The 17,695-nt window shown below is 44.5% G+C and overlaps 1 protein-coding gene across 1 annotated transcript in view; it reads right to left on the bottom strand.

The window, feature by feature from the left end:
• Positions 1 to 1,163: 1,163 nt before the first annotated feature.
• The window catches only part of LOC140736629 (myeloid cell surface antigen CD33-like), a 37,927-nt gene continuing 21,395 nt past the window's right edge, over positions 1,164 to 17,695 (bottom strand). Inside the window, exons 5-8 of the mRNA XM_073062460.1 lie at positions 5,770 to 6,063; positions 3,238 to 3,352; positions 2,913 to 3,020; positions 1,164 to 2,074 (exon numbers count right to left, since the gene is read on the bottom strand). Of these exons, the coding sequence (XP_072918561.1) occupies positions 2,918 to 3,020; positions 3,238 to 3,352; positions 5,770 to 6,063 (512 nt within the window). The 3' untranslated portion in view covers positions 1,164 to 2,074; positions 2,913 to 2,917. The remainder of the gene's footprint in view (positions 2,075 to 2,912; positions 3,021 to 3,237; positions 3,353 to 5,769; positions 6,064 to 17,695) is intronic.

Here is a 17,695-nt window from a genome sequence, read left to right as displayed (position 1 = left end):
GCTTTGATTTCCTGTGATGAGGCATCAAAGGTTATTGCAGGAGATAAAGAGGTGCAGAAGATAACTCAGAAAGTCAAGGTGGGCTGGCTGATGGGGAGAAAGGGAAGGACTAAATAATCTGGTGAGGAGGATGTGATGAATGGTGTGCCACAAAGGGCAGTGCTGCAGCCTCGGATTTTCACATCAGAGCCAAAGCAGAAACTAAAACATTTGCAGCAAACTTCAGCCAGAGCGGCTGAGCAAGTGACCATGTCTGTACACAGCAGACCTGAGCAGACAACCTCTTCATCCTTCAGCAGTGGTCCCCAGCCCAATAGATACCAGTCTTCTGTCAGTTTGGTTGATTCCACAATAGCAATATAATTTGGCATTGGGTACAGGAAAGACTATAGTTCCTGATGACATTCTGGCAATGGTACTGATGCCCTGTGATCCAGAGCCTGCCACCTCCTTAGCCAGACTGTTCCAGTGCAGCTACATCACTGGGAACCATACAACAAACTGCCTGAGTAGATCCTATCCACATTGAACAGGACACACATCTAACCCGGCCAGTTGTTTGGCAACAATCTGATCATAGAAGTTGTTCCACTAAAGCCACTTCCTCCCCAGACTTCACCACAGCTGGGATCCAAACACAGACAAGAGAACCAAACTCCCAGGGTGAGGTGGCATTCTCTATCCTCATCATCACAACCACATTTGATCAAGTGTGGTATTAGGGGCCCTGGTTACACTGGAGTCCTCCACTGCTCAGAATCATACAAGGCCAAGGGAGAGAGAGTGGACATGCAGATGATGTTTGCAATAGTGGGAGAGTCTAGGATCAGAGGGCTCAGCCTCGGAATAGAAGGACGTCCTTTTGAACAATGACGAGGAGGAAGAATTTCTGTCATGGAATCCTCTACCGTCAATCCCCTGGGGTGGGGGGAAGGCAGCTGACAACCACATTCTCAATGACAAGTAGGACTGGAGGATTAAATTCCATTTCGGCCTGTGAAGCTCACTTCCTCTGAGTGAATAATAAATGTTATTTTTTTACAGTTTATGTCAGTGACGTGAAGGAGAGCACTGAAATTCTGGTTACTAATTTCACGATGGCACTGTGATTGTAATTGGTATCTGGTTTATTATTGTACAAGGATACAGTGAAAAACTTTGTTTACATGCCAGCCATTCACATCATTCCATACATCAGAACATCAAGGTAGTATTAAAGAAAAAACAATTACAGAATGCAGAATAAATGCTACAGCTGCTGAGAAAGTGCAGTGCAAGCAGACAATAAAGTGAAGGGCCATGGCGAGGAACATTCGGAGATCAAGAGTTCTTTGTACAAAAGGCCCATTCAGGAGAATCTGAAGGTGGATTAGAACTCACCCCATCAGTCTATAGAGAGATGAGTTGAGCTCCAAGCATCCTAGATGCTGAACCCCATTCGGGACAGGGAAGGCACCCGAGTGTTCCCCAAAACTGTCAGGTGACAAGTGGCATTTGTCCAAAGTGATGCCAGGAAATAACCACCTACAACCAGAGAGAGTCTGACCTGCTACCCCTTACCTCAGTGATGGCCCCACATTCAACGCCCCTCAGGATGTTCAAGGTGAGGTCATCATCGCTTACCGTACCCTGAACATTCTGGGGGTGATCACCAGACACTCATCTCGACCATCCACATATGGTGGGGTTGGTCTGGGACTGTTACCCTGTGGTGAGTTGCTCACTTCCTGATCCCAAAGCCACTGTCAACCGGACACAGGAGGGCAATTGAATACTCTCTGCAAGACTACATGAGAGTAGCTACAACGTTCAAGACTCTCTCCACTGGTGCTGGAATCTGATCAGTAATAAAGGTGATAATGGGAACCATTAGGGGAAGGGAGAAGGCAAATAGAATAGATCCTCTGAGATGTTGATGCCCAGGAACTTGAAGCTGCTCAGCCTTTCCACAGCTGACCCCAGGATGAGGACTGGAGTGTGTTCTCCCGACTTCCCCTTCCTGAAGTTCACAGTCAGTTCCTTGGACTTGCTGAGGCTGTAAGATTGTTGTTCTGACATCACGGAGAGGGCCACACTGTGAAATGGGAGACATACGACCACCTCTCAGAGTTCAAAGAAATCTTTGCACCACTACACACTCCTCACTTCCCCTTACACCCTCTCCACTCCCCAAATCCCCCCTCTACTTCCTACTGTGTTACTTCCTCCCACTCCCTCAGCAACAGACCACTCCCCACACAAAAAGACCCTTCACTCTCTCTTCAAACCTCCCTCTCTGCTTGGAACCCCTTCTTCCACCACCATTCCCTTCCCTTCTCCCCACTCTTACATCCCTACCTCTCCTTCCCTCTCCCATCATACTCCGACACTCCATATCCACTCTGACACCTCTTCCCTCCTCTGACATCCCCTCCCCACTTGGATCACTACCCTCTCCCCAACACATGTCGACAGACCCCTTTAGACCCCAAATCACTCCTCCTTGAATCACTTCCCCTTTCTCTCCTCACTCGGACCCCCTCATCGCTCAGTCCGGCATTGAGTGAAGGGACACCATCACTGGTGGGAGCACACTGAGCCCAGCAGGCCAAGCACTGCCACATAGAGTATTCCCTCTGCACCTGAGGCCACTGGTTATTGATCAGGTGTGGGGCTGAATTGTGTGTGGTCGATGTGGGACTCAGTGGGGTGTTTGCTTCCCTCGCTCAGAGCCGGCTTTCTGGATTCACACTCACCCGTACCCTTGTGCAGAAAATGTATTTAGATTGGCCAGGGCAGGACTGACAGTGCACTGCTCTATCAGAGGGGCCGCACTGTTCAGAGGGCAGCACAGAGGGAGTGCCACACCGTCAGTGCTGAGGGAATACTGATCATCTGGAGCAGCTGTCTGTTTTTAAGGAGACAGTTCTTACCTGGATTATTGTGGAGTTTGCACTGGTTCTTTCATCTCATTTCCTGCTGCTGTACGAGACCATTTCATACAAATCCTTTGGCCAGGCCGTTCTGCATTGTCTGTTGGACTAGGGACAGATTTGAGGACAACATTTAACTGGGACATGGTGCAATGAGAGAGGCTGGGGTCCAGGTGAGAGGGTGTAGTTGTGGAGGGGATGACTTAGACGGGGAGGAGTGCAGGAGCTGGAGAGGATAACAGAGATGGGAGAGGTGTGTTGGGACCAGAGGGCGTTACAGAGAAAGGAGGTTTCAGAAATTTTTGGGAGGTTTCCCAATACTCACTTGTCAGTTTTCCAGTAGGATTTAACTAACCAAATCACAGCCACTGATGCAAGAAGAACGAGAACCCCTCTCACAGCCAATGAGATGATTGGAATCTTGCATGACTCTCCCTCAGCTGGGATACAAAGAACAAAGAGAATTATTGTTATCAATCTCAGGCACGCTGTCGTCAGTACTCATTCCTCAGGTACTGAGTGGCAACCAGGACGTGATTACTGTGATGGTCACTGATGGCTACAGGAACTTTGATGGGGTGAGGAAGGATTGTGAAAGGCTCGATTCCACCAAGCCATCTCAGATATCCCACAGAATGTGTTTGTAAAGCAGGATGTTGGATGTTTGCCCCTGAGACAGATGGAGTTAACAATTATCCCTCAACCACTAATTAGTTCAAATCCATCTTCACTGCAAGGTGGGCATCAACAGATCTGAGGGAGGTCTGCATCGGTTGTGGGGCATATTTTGGGGCAGAACTGAAGGAATGGCCCATTGTGGGAGAGCAAATACTGAGGGAGCCCCATGTTTGAGGGGAAATGGTGCACTGTGGAACGTTCAGTGATGGGGATGCACTGGGCTATGAAGGGGTTAGCGATAAAGCAGAAGCTCAAGATGAAAGGGTCAGTGAAGAATATAAAGGGCCAGCACAACATCACAGATTGAAAACCCTGTATTGTGTTGTGCTGGCCCATTAACTCATTCCAGGATCAATCTAACTTTTCTCCCCTACAGAACCCTCTGTTTTTTCTTTCTCCATTTGCTTATTGAAGAGTTTCTTAAATGTCTCTGATGTATCTGTCTCGACCTCCACCCCTGATAGTGTGTCTCACATACCCACCATTCCCACTCAACCTACCTCTGACATCTGCCCTAAATATTCCTCCAAACAACTTCAATTTAGGTTCCCTCATAGTAACCATTTCTGTACTGGGAAAAAGGAACTGGCTGCCTCTGAAATCTATACCTCTTGTCATCTTATATACCTCTGTCAAGTCACCTCTCCTCTCTTCACTCCAAAGTGAAAAAAGCCCCAGCTTGCTCAACCTACCTTCATAAAACACGCTCTTTAATCTAGGCAGCATCCTGGTAAATCTTCTCTGCATGCTCTCGGAAGCTTGCACATCTTTCCTATCATGAGGTGCACAGAACTGAACACAACACTCAGGTGCGGTCTAATCAGCATCAATGGAAAAGAGTAAACAGTTGATGTTTCAGGCCTTCATCCGGACGGGAAAGAAATGGCAGAAGTCGGGATAAGAAGGTGGGGGGAGGAGGGGAGGAAGAAGTACAAGGTGAAAGGTGAAACCTGGAGAGGGGGAAGAGGTGGGAGAGAGCTGTGAAGTTGATTGGTGAAAGAGATAAAGGGCTGGAGAAGGGGAAATCTGAAATAGACCATGGAAGAAAGGGAAGCGGGAGGTGAACTAACACTTGGAAGAAAATTTGTTTTCCAGCAAGACAATGACCCCAAGCATAAAGCCGAAGCTACACAATGGCTTAAAAACAACAAATGTAATGTCCAGGAGTTGCCAAGTCAGAGTCCAGACCTCAAGCCACTTGAGAGTTTTTGGCTGGACAAGAAAAGGGATGTTCAGTCACCACCCCATGAAATCTGAGAGAGCTTGAGAAGTTTTGTAAAGTAGAATAGCAAAGAATCGCAGTGTCCAGTCGTGTAAAGCTGAAAGAAACCTTTTCACACAGACTCAAGGCTGTAATTGCTGCCAAAGGTGCATCTACTAAATACTGACGAAGAGGGTGAATACTTATGCAATCAATTATTTTGTGTTTAATATTTGTAATTAATTTAGATCACTTTGTAGAGATCCATTTTCACTTTGACACGAAAGAACCTTTTTTGTTGATCAGTGTCCAACAAGTGAAATTAAATCCACTGTGATTCAATGTTGTAAAACAATAAAATATGAAAACTTCCAGGAGGGCTGAATACTGTTTACAGGCACTGTATATATATTTCTTATTGTAATTTATAGATATTGTATTGTATATTGCCATTCAGATCTGCCACAAAACAACATATTTCATGGCATATGCCGGTGATGCTGGACCTGATTCTGATTCTGATTCTAATGTAATATCCAGGACATTCGGCTTTTCATTGCCAACATTTTGTAGGAGACAGAGATCCATGTGTTCCTTCCCAATTTTACTTGGGCTTTGTCCTCAGCACATTGAGAGAAAAACCTAAATTCTTGGATAAAGGCAGTGGGGTCTTAAAGGAGAGTGAACAGTGTGATTCCCATTTCACCATCCCAATGTGTTCCTCAGCTTGGGATCTGATCCCAAGGGAAGCAGGGTAGCAGTCTGTACACAGCAAGATCCCATGACTAGCAATGTGATGATGACCATTAGTGGGCTTGGGATGCTGGCGTAAATTCCCCTCTGTCTGTGCGATCTTCCCCCTCCCGCCGGAAGTGAAGGTGGACTTTGCTCACATGGAGCTAAGTGGGGGATGGAGGGAATTGTTGAGGAAGGGCTGCACTTCACAGAATGGAGAATATTTCTCAGAGATATCCTCACCTGTCATCCACAGGAAAACTGCGAACATGACCTCTCCATGTTGGTTTTGGACTATACAGAAAGCAGTCACATCCTCCTCTTCCTCGCCCACACCCAAGGTCAACCAGCCAGTCACCAGTTGCCCGTCTGCCAACTGCCACGTCTGGAAACGACCGTGTGTCTGGTTCCCGCTGAGGTTGGCGAGGGGGAGATGCCAGGTGAGCTCTCCGGGTGGGTTTGATCTGGCCGCACACACACATGTGATGACCTCGGGAGTCCGAGTGCATCCTGAGTCCCGAGAAATCTCAGGCTTATCTGGGAAGAAACAGGCAGGAGATGTTGGTAGCACTGATATATTGTAATGGTCCAGTGTTATTCTGAAGCATCAGCTGTCCTCTGTTAACCCCTTTCCATTCTCTGTAAACTGAGGCTGTCTCCATTTTGATGCGTTGGATCCCCCTCCTCCACATTCAGAGATGCTCTTCTGCATATCACTGCTGTAACGTGTGATTGTTTGAGTTACTGTCGCCTTCCTGTCAGATTGAACCAGTCTGGCTTTTCTCCTCTGACCTTTCCCATTAACAAAGTGCTTTGCCCACAGAACTGCCACTCACTGGGTTTTATTGTGTTTGTTTTTCATACCATTCTCTGTAAACTCTAAAGTCTATTGTGCGTGAAAACTCCACACGATCAGCAGTTTCTGTAATCATCAGGCTCTTGAACAGAAGCGGATAGTTACACCCATTTAAGTACTCTGTATATCGCTATTTCATGCTCGTTATTTATGAAGATTGTTTAATATCTGCATTTCCACAGTTTATTTACAGTTAACAGTTCCTGATCTTTACAATTTACAATTACTGTTCTACAGATTTCCTAAGTCTGCCTGCAGAGAAAGAATCTTAGGGTTGTATGTGGTGACGTGTATGTACTCTGATAATAAAATTTACTTTGAACTTTATACTCAAACCACCCTGTCTGGCACCAATGATCACTCCATGGTTAAAGTCACATAGATCATATTCCCTCCCCATTCCAGTGTTTGGTCTGATCAACAACAGAATCTCTTAACCATGTCTGCATGCTTTTATGCATTGAGTTGCTGCCACATGATTTGTTGATTAAATATTTGCATAAACGAGGAGGTGTACAGGTACTTAATAGTGTGGCCACTGAGTGTGTATTGTGTATCGAAGGATAAATAGTCCATTGACTTTGCATTTGTACTTAGAGATGTAGCAATGCATCTTTCATATTCACCCAGGAATTGTTCACATTGTTGGGAGAAGTGATTGAGAGATTCTGTGGGGCATCTAATAAAGACAAATAAAGAGGTAAACATGAGAACACATGGGGTAGAACAAGATTCCACGTGTCAACCACCTGAAAGATTTCTGCAGTCAATTCCATTCCACCTTTGCAATGTGTTCCAATGTACACAGAATGTGGAAAAGTACAGCTCAGGAACAGCCCCTGTGACTCATGATGTTATGGTGAGAGAATTATTCTAGAAACCAAATCTAAAACTAAGATAACCTATTCTGCCTACAACATGTCCATATCCCTCCATTCCTTACACATTCATATGCCAACCTTAGTGCCTTTGAAACACCTCTACCTTCACCTCCACACTTGACAGATCATTACAGGCTTCCTCAGCTCGCTGTATAAAAAGCAAACTCGTCCCGCGAATCCTTTTTACATTTACGCCTTCTCGCCTTCATGCATGGACTCCAATGTTGAACATTACAACCCCGGGTAAAAGATACCGACTGTCTATATTTGCTCTGAAATCTCTCTCAGTGTCTGGAGAAAACAATCTGTATGTCCAACCTTTCCATATCACACCTGCTCTGTCATCCAGACAGCATCCTCTTCTTCACCCTCTCCAAAGCCACTCCACCCTTCCCATAATGCGGTGAACAGAACTGAATGCAATAGTTCACATGGGGTCTAACTGAAACTTTATTCACCTTTAACATAACTTCTCAACTCCAGAACTTATAAAGGCAAACATGCCTTACACCTTCTTTCCCAGCCTATCAAACTGTTGGGAGCTATGCACTCAGATCCCCAGATTCCTCTGATCATCAGCATTGTTCAGCGTTCTGCCATTGACTGTTCCTGTCACTTTACACCTGATTTTCCAAACTGCAACACCTCACACTTACTTCAATTAATCTCCATCTGCCACTTCTCTGCCCCATCTGCAACTGATCTCTATCCCGCCTAATCTTTTGGCAACATTATTCACTGTCCACAACAACACCAGTTTAGGAAATGGTAAATTAAACGGACCCACAAGCCAGGATGCCCACAAGAAGAAGGAACTTTCTCCATTCTCACAACTTCTCCAAAGCTTCAGAACAACAACTCACCATAAACTCAGCATGGCGATGTGAGCACCGGAGATATAGGTGGGTGAGGGAGGTTGGATTTGTGGGATATCAAGGTCAGTTCTTGCCTTGAGGCGCATCAGGCAGCACAATTTTCCATTTCCGTAGCATATGTTTGCTCAAACCAACATGGACGGATGGAAAGCATGCAAGGAGCTGGCCGGATTCACACTCGGGACTAGTTGTTGATGCCCCTACAGCGACGTCCCGCTCAGTAGGTTAATGCTCATTGTAAATTTCCCTGTGATTAGGCTAGGATTAAACTGGGGAATTGCGGGGCGGTGTGGCTCGAAGACCTGGAGGGGGCTTTTCAGTACTGTATCTCAATAAACAAATAGATAGATTTAGAGGGAACTCTTGGCCTAAGACCACCCACTCACATTCCACGGTGAGGGCTATTTCCCTCTCCAAACACCAGCCACAGCTTGTTGCTGGAACTTGTTGTGTTCAGTGTGACCCCGAGATGTCTCCACCTCAGGTTCAGTGCTGGGAAACTCTAGACGGATCAGAGGATCGATGTAGGAATCCCTTCCTTCATGTTCACCCAGGAATTGTTCACGCTGTTGGTAGAAGTGACTGAGAAATTCTGTGGGGCATCTAAGGACAAACCAATGGTTAACAGTGGAACAGTTTTGAGGCAATAGAAGATCATAAATCAGTTTTGAAAGTGAGCTGGGCCTGTTGGGACATGTCTGCGGAGCAAGAGATCACAGAGTGAGTTGGAAATAGTTCCATGCGGATTTGCGCATATGAGGAGTGTTTGATGCTCTGGGCCAACTCACTGGAATTTACAAGCATGAGGTGGAATCTCATTGAAACATATCGAACTTTGAAAGCCTTTACTGGGACGATGTGGAGATGATGTTTCCTATAGTGTGTATGTCGAGGGCCAGAGGGAACAGCCTCTGAACAGACGGATGTCCATGTAGAATGAAGACGAGGAGGCATTTCTTTAGCCAGAGGGTGGTGAATCTGTGTAATTCATTACCACAGACGGTTGTGGAGGGTGTCATTGGGTATATTTAATAGCTTCTTGCTTAGGGTGTCAAATATTATGGAGAAGACCAGAGACTGGGTTTGAGGGGGATAACAAATCAGCCATGATGGAATTTGTGTAGCAGTGTCGATGGGCCGAGTGTTAAGTATAACATATTAAGTGTCCTGTAGCCGCCCATCCTCCTGATAATCTGGCAAATGCCTGAGCTGTTACATTTCACCAGCCTGAGTAGAGGGGGCTGGATAACTGGATTGTGCCATTCTGCTACAGCCAGAGGGTTCTCTGGAGCTGCGTCATTTATGCCGTATCTTTTTAAGGAGAGGAATGTTTTCCCTCCTCAGCAATTTACTATGGACTGGCCAGCATCGAATATAAACCCGCAGTCAGGAGATGATGGTGTCACTTGGTTTGAGGAGTATTTATTATGTTGTAACCAAGTTCTGTTCTGTTCAGCTGATTCATGTTTGGACTCTGGGACTGTTCTGTTGAGTTTGTAGATATTTTGGGTAAATAAAACCCCTTTTTTTTCACCTTTACCTACTCTGCCAGTTTTATGCTTACCCTGGTCCTTCACAGATGTGGCAGAGGTGGGGTCAGCAGTAGGAGGTGCAGGAAAGGTGTTTTGAATTTTTTTTCCAACATGAAGAAAGCAGTAGGAGGAGGGAAAACACCGACCGATCGAGAGCAGCAGCTGGAGTTGGGGAGCAGTCTGAAGCTGAAGCAGAAGGTGGGGCCAGGTCCTCAGAAATAGAGAAACCCCGGGAGCCCACTATTATCGACCTGGCCAATATTCTTCACACGTATATGGGGCAGCAGCAGGTACGAGATGCCCAGTTGGTGAGGCCAAGAGCAGCGATTTAAAGCACTGCAGCCCCAGTTCAATCTGCTCCAGTCAGAGGTGCAAGCCCACACCCCTCCAACATTTGATCAACCTTCTGGTAAGACAGATACTGTGGGGGCAGATGTTGTGGGTTCAGACACAGGCCCCCCTCCTGCCCAGGTAAACTTTGGGGTCTCCAATGAGGATGGCTCTACAGCAGTACACTTGAGATCTACTCAGGAGCCAAAGCTTCAGCAGCTGACTGCTACTGATGATATTGAACATTTTCTTGTCACTTTTGAGAGAATAGCAACAGCATGCAGATGGCCAATTGGAGATTGGGCCTTTAGGCTCATTCCATTATTGACAGGCAAAGCTAGGAATGCCTATGTTCATATGGACATTGATGATGCTGCAGACTATGAGGAAGTTAGAAGGGCTATTACAAAAAAATGATATAGATCCAGAAACCTACAGACGGAGATTTTCAGCCTTGAGGTTGAACCAGATGAAGGCCCAAAAGAACTATATGTCAGGTTAAAGAAGCTTTATAGGAAGCGGGTTGACCTGAAGGGGAAGACAGTGAATGAAATTGGAGAAGTTACTGCCCTGGAACAATATCTGAGAATGCTTTCCCCTGAGCTACAGGTCTGGATTAAGGAGCACAACCCTGCAACGGCGTAGAAGCAGCTGGCCGAGCTGATGTGTTTGTTGCTGCCAGACGGAAGAAGCAGCCGTGGAGCTTCACTGCCTGGAAGTTAACTAAGGATCACAAATGGCCAGGTGTCTCCCGGTCAGTACAAAGAGTGGATTCAGCCGGGGGTAAGGCTCCTGTAAAGGAGAAATCTACAAAGGTTAACTCATTTTCTAGATCTTTCAAGAGACTTATTGGTTACATGTGTGGTGAAGACGTTTACCATCCCTTCCAGGTTTAGTTTCAATTTCAACATTATAAAAAGGAAGTTCACTGAGAGGTTGGGTAGATTGTTTGATGTCCTTGGCTTTTGCCCAGGTAAGTGCAACTTTACAGACCTGACCTGGACGTAAAAGATCAAGACGAACAGGCAAATCCTGACCCAGCACCACCGGAAAGGGGAGATGATCAGCAACCCCTACGTTCAGGAGATAATTCTGGCCTTGCACTTTGATATGAACACCTGCTGTGGGATAAAGCTTGTCATCTCCGTGTACACAACAGATGGGCACAGTCTCAGTCATACACGCACTATGAGGAGGAATGAACTGTCTATGAACAAGGGTCTGGTCACTGCCACTGTCAATAAGTGCCTTTAAGTCACAGCCATTCACCTCCACCATGATCTCTCTCTGCGATTGTCGTGGCTCCCTCTTTGACTTCAGATCACCTCTGGGCACGTAGCACACCTGGATTGGTTTCAGAGAATTATTGGGGCAGACAAATTTAGTGTGCCCCTCTACACCACACATGTAACCAATAAGTCTCTTGGAAGATCTAGAAAATGAGTTAACCTCTGTAGATTTCACCTTTACAGGAGCCTTACCCCCCACTGAATCCACCCTTTGTACTGACCGGGAGACACCTGGCCATTTGTGATCCTTAGTTAACTTCCAGGCAGTGAAGCTCCACGGCTGCTTCTTCCGTCGGGCAGCAACAAACACATCAGCTCGGCCAGCTGCTTCTACGGCCGTTGCAGGGTTGTGCTCCTTAATCCAGACCTGTAACTCAGGGGAAAGCATTCTCAGATATTGTTCCAGGACAGTAACTTCTCCAATTTCATTCACTGTCTTCCTCTTCAGGTGAACCCACTTCCCATAAAACACCTTTCACCTGACATATAGTTCTTTTGGGCCTTCATCTGGTTCAATCTCAAGGCTGCGATATCTCTGTCTGTAGGTTTCTGGATCTATATCATTTTTTTGTAATAGCCCTTCTAACTTCCTCATAGTCTGCAGCATCATCAATGTCCATATGAACATAGGCATTCCTAGCTTTGCCTGTCAATAATGGAATGAGCCTAAAGGCCCAATCTCCAATTGGCCATCTGCATGCTGTTGCTATTCTCTCAAAAGTGACAAGAAAATGTTCAATATCATCAGTAGCAGTCAGCTGCTGAAGCTTTGGCTCCTGAGTAGATCTCAAGTGTACTGCTGTAGAGCCATCCTCATGGGAGACCCCAAAGTTTACCTGGGCAGGAGGGGGGCCTGTGTCTGAACCCACAACATCTGCCCCCACAGTATCTGTCTTACCAGAAGGTTGATCAAATGTTGGAGGGGTGTGGGCCAGCACCTCTGACTGGAGCAGATTGAACTGGGGCTGCAGTGCTTTAAATCGCTGCTCTTGGCCTCACCAACTGGGCATCTCGTACCTGCTGCTGCCCCATATACGTGTGAAGAATATTGGCCAGGTCGATAATAGTGGGCTCCCGGGGTTTCTCTATTTCTGAGGCCCCAGAATGCCCCGGAAGGCCCTACCTCCACTTCAGCTTCAGACTGCTCCCCCAACTCCAGCTGCTGCTCTCGATTGGCTCGATTGAAAAAAAAATTCAAAACACCTTTCCTGCACCTCCTACTGCTGACCCCACATCTGTGAAGGACCAGGGTAAGCATAAAACTGGCAGAGTAGGTAAAGGTGAAAAAAATAGGTTTTATTTACCCAAAATATTTACAAACTCAACAGAACTGTTCTAGGTGCCAATCTTGAATCAGCTAAACAGAACAGAACTTGGTTACAACATAATAAATACTCCTCAGACCAAGTGACACCATCATCTCCTGACTGTGGGTTTATGTTCAATGCTGGCCAGTGCATAGTAAATAGCAGGGGTGAGAAAACATAAATGAAGCAGCTCCAGAGAACCCTCTGGCTGTAGCAGAATGGCACAATTCAATTATCCAGTCCTCCCTACTTCAGCCGGTGTAATGCAACAGCTCAGTCGTTTGATCTGGAAGGTTGAACTGCTGACAACTCGGTGAATCGGGTGGTTGGGAGTGGAGGAAGGACGGCAGTTGACTAAACAACTAGATTGTGAATGGACGGAGGATGGCGGGGGAACTGATGATTTGGGAAGTGAGTTAGAGATGGAGGTTGGCGGGAAAGAGGAATGGAGTGGAAAAAGCAAGAAAAGAAAACAGAGGTATGAGATGTCAATGTCTGAGGAGTCAGGGGATGACTGAAGCAGACAATAGACAATAGGTGCAGGAGTAGGCCATTCAGCCCTTCGAGCCAGCACCGCCATTTAATGTGATCATGTCTGATCATCCACAATCAGTATCCTGTTCCTGCCTTCTCCCCGTATCCCTTGACTCCACTATCTTTAAGAGCTCTATCTAACTCTTTCTTGAAAGCATCCAGAGAATTGGCCTCCACTGCCTTCTGAGGCAGGGGATTCCATAGATCCACAACTCTCTGGGTGAAAAAGTTTTTCCTGAACTCTGTTCTAAATGGCCTACCCCTTATTCTTAAACTGTGGTCTCTGGTTCTGGACTTCCCCAACATCAGGAACATGTTTCCTGCCTCTAGCGTGTCCAATCCCTTAATAATCTTATATGTTTCAATCAGATCCCCTCTCATCCTTCTAAATTCCAGTGTATACAAGCCCAGTCGCTGCCATCTTTCAACATATGACAGTCCCGCCATCCCAGGAATCAACCTCGTAAACCTATGCTGCGCTCCCTCAATAGCAAGAATATTCCTCCTCAAATTTGGAGACCAAAACTGAACACAATACTGCAGGTGTGGTCTCACCAGGGCCCCGTACAACTGCAGAAGGACCTCTTTGCTGCTATACTCAACTCCCCTTGTTATGAAGGCCAACATGCCATTAGCTTTCTTCAATGCCTGCCATACCTGCATGCTGATTTTCAGTGACTGATGTACAAGAACACATTGTACTTCCCCTTTTCCTAACTTGACACCATTCAGATAGTAATCTGCCTTCCTGTTTTGCCACCAAAGTGGATAAGCTCACATTTATCTACATTATACTGCATCTGCCCATTCACCCAACCTGTCCGAGTCACCCTGCATTCTCCTAACATCCTCCTCATATTTCACTCTACTACCCAGCTTTGTGTCATCTGCAAATTTGCTAATTTTACTTTTAATCCCTTCATCTAAATCATTAATGTATATTGTAAATAGCTGTGGTCCCAGCACCGAGCCTTGTGGTACCCCACTAGTCACTGCCTGCCATTCTGAAAAGGACCCGTTAATCCATACTCTTTGTTTCCTCTCTGCCAACCAATTTTCTATCCGTTTTAGTACCCTACCCCCAATACCATGTGCTCTAATTTTGCCCACTAATCTCCTACATGGGACCTTATCAAAGGCTTTCTGAAGGGCCAGGTACACAACATCCACAGGCTCTCCCTTGTCAATTTTCATAGTTACATCCTCAAAAAATTCCAGAAGATTAGTCAAGCATGATTTCCCCTTTGTAAATCCATGCTGACTTGGACTGGTCCTGTTACTGCTATCCAAATGTGCCGCTATTTCATCTTTTATATTTGACTCCAGCATCTTTCCCACTACTGATGTCAGGCTAACTGGTCTATAATTCCCTGTTTTCTTTCTCCCTCCTTTCTTAAAAATTGGGATAACATTAGCTACCCTCCAATCTTCAGGAACTGATCCTGGATCTATACAGCATTGGAAAATGATTACCAGTGCATCCACGATTTCCAGAGCCACCTCCTTAAGTACCATGGGATGCAGACCATCAGGCGCTGGGGATTTATCAGCCTTCAGTCCCATCAGTCTACCCAACACCATTTTCTGCCTAATGTGAACTTCCTTCAGTTCCTCCATTACCCTAGGTCCTCTGGCCAGTATTACATCTGGGAGATTGTTTGTGTCTTCCGTAGTGAAGACAGATCCAAAGTACCTGTTCAACTCGTCTGCCATGTCCTTGTTCCCCATAATAAATTCACCCATTTCTGCCTTCAAGGGCCCAACTTTGGTCTTAACTAATTTTTTCCTCTTCACATACATAAAGAAGCTTTTACTATCCTCCTTTATATTCTTGGCTAGCTTACCTTCGTAGTTCATTTTTCTCCCCATATTGCCTTTTTAGTTATCTTCTGTTGCTCTTTAAAGGATTCCCAATCCTCTGGCTTCCCGTTCATTTTTGCTATGTTATATTTCTCTTTTATTTTTAAACTGTCCTTGACTTCCCTTGTTAGCCACGGTCACTCCCTACTCCCCTTAGAATCTTTCTTCATCTTTGGGAAGAACTGATCATGTACCTTCTGTATTATTCCCAGAAATACCTGCCATTGTTGTTCCACTGTCATCCCTGCTAGGGTATCCTTCCTGTCAACTTTGGCCAGTTCCTCCCTCATGGCTCCATAGTCCCCTTTGTTCAACTGGAATACTGACACTTCCGATTTTCCCTTCTCCCTCTCAAATTGTAGATTAAAAGTTATCATATTCTGGTCACTACCTCCTAATGCTGTAGGATAGCAAAACAATGGAAAGAAGATGAGATTAAAGCAGTTATAAAACTGAGCCTTTTGGTGAATGGAACCTGATTCATTTGATGAAGATGATCAACAAACTTACTGGCGAGGTCAAAAGAGCAAAGGTATTACGAAATGGATCGAAGTTAGTGATTTGTCGGGATAGTGCTCAGCAAGGCAAAGTGATAAGATTAAATAGAATAGACAGCAGAAAAGTACAATGTTCAATACCCAACAATAGAAAGTGGACTAGAGGAGTTATTTCAGGAATACCAACAGAGGTTACTATGGTTGAGATTAAACAGAACATAAAAGGAGCAAAAATTGAGGCCAAACGTTTGAAAGTTACAAGAAAAAGAAACAATTGTGATAGTTTATCAGATATGATTAATTTCGATGAAGAAAAATTGCCGACAAAATTTTATTTCGGGTATATGTGTTATGAGGTCAGAATACATATACCACCGCCTTTAAAATGCTTTAAATGTCAGAAATTCGGGCATATCGCGGCGGTCTGCAGAGGGAAACAAAAATGTGGGAGATGCGCTGGAGAACATGAATATGGGAAATGCGAGGCGGAAGCTAGGCTGAAATGCTGCAATTATGGCGGGGAACACGGTGCAGCTTATCGAGGGGGCATTAATAGCAAGAAGACAGCTGAGATACAATATGTTAAAGTAACAAGAGATTAGCTATACAGAGGCAGTGAAAGGAATTGCTGAAAAAGAGAAGGCTATCAAGTGAACAAAGATAGGGAATAATAAACCAGTGAACTGTGAGGGCTGTAATGTGATAAATAAGGATACACTAATAATGAGTAGAAAGGATTTCGTACTGTTCATGGTAGATGTAATTAACTGTTTAGTGTTAACGGACAAGAGAACCGAGAAAGCTAAAATTATAGTCAAGTCTGCAGAAAAATATCTTGGTATTACAGGGCTTGGGTGGGAAGTAGCTAAAGAAACGTTGAATGGAGGATCAAACAGTTCGAAGGCAGGGGAGGCGGGATCTTAATGGCAGTATATATATTTTACAACAGAATGCAAGGAGTCTTATCACAAATAGTCAAGAATTTAAGAAATATGTATCAGAGCTTAAGGAAAAAACCTCAGATTTTATGTATACAAGAAACATGGTTGAAACCACAATTAGATTTTGTTTTACAGCTATTAGGAAGGATAGAAGTAATGACAATGTTGGAGGAGTAGCAATATTTATAACCAGTGGGATGAGGTATAATATAATCAACATAGGGCAGAAATATGTATCAATAACAATCAAAATTTGGATAGGCAGAGAAAGTTTGGTAATAATAAATTATTATAATCCATGTAGAAGATTAAGCAAAGATGCAGTAAACACAGTGGGTAGTGGGATGAAAGGGAAAATAATATGGTGTGGGGATTTCAATGGACACAGTAAATTATGGGGATGTAAAAATATTGATGAAAACGGATTAGTGATACAAGAATTTATAGATGATGAAAAATTGGCATGTATAAATAATGGACAAAGTATGAGATTTAACATTTCCCAAAACACAGAATCCACAATAGACTTAACATTTGTAAGTAGAGAATTAACAGGGATCAGTACTTGGAATGTATTAAAACAAACTACATTAGGAAGTGATCACTATCCCATACTCACAAAGATTCAGATTAAAATAGAACAAAATAAAGGACCTAGAGTGTCAAGGTGGAAACTAAATAAGGCAGATTGGGAGATATTTCAAAGAAGAAGTGAAGTAAGATGAATAAAGATTTTAGATGAAAATATATTGGATATAGAAGAAATGAATGATAAATTAGTCACAGCAGCAGTTAAAAATTCAGCAGAAGAAACAATTCCAAAACTTAAAGGTAGAGGAAAGAGTTAAAGTGTTCCATGGTGGAATTGTGAATGTAGTAGAAGTATAAAAGTAAGAAAAAAAGCAGTTAAAGTGTTAAAAAGACAACATTTGGTAGAAACATTAATACAATATAAAAGAGAGCACAAGCAGAAGTTTGGAAAATAATCAGACAAGCAAAGCGAGCACACTGGAGACAATATTGTAACAAAATTGGAAAAGAAACTCAACCGTCTGAAATACGGGGCATGATAAGGAAAATGAATGGTATAAGAAGTAGCAAAGAGATTCCTGTGCTAGAAAGCAAGGACAAAATTGCAATTAACAATGTAGAAAAAGCAGAAATATTGGCGAAAACTTTTGTTAGCATACATAGCTTGGAAAATTTGACAGTTGTGGCTAGACAGCAAAGGGAGGAGAGGCTTAAGCAAAATTCAGGAATTACGGAC

This window comes from Hemitrygon akajei, chromosome 1 (genome assembly GCF_048418815.1).
Source record: "Hemitrygon akajei chromosome 1, sHemAka1.3, whole genome shotgun sequence".
Lineage (NCBI taxonomy): Eukaryota > Metazoa > Chordata > Chondrichthyes > Myliobatiformes > Dasyatidae > Hemitrygon > Hemitrygon akajei.
This window is presented reverse-complemented; position numbering and strand designations above follow the sequence as displayed.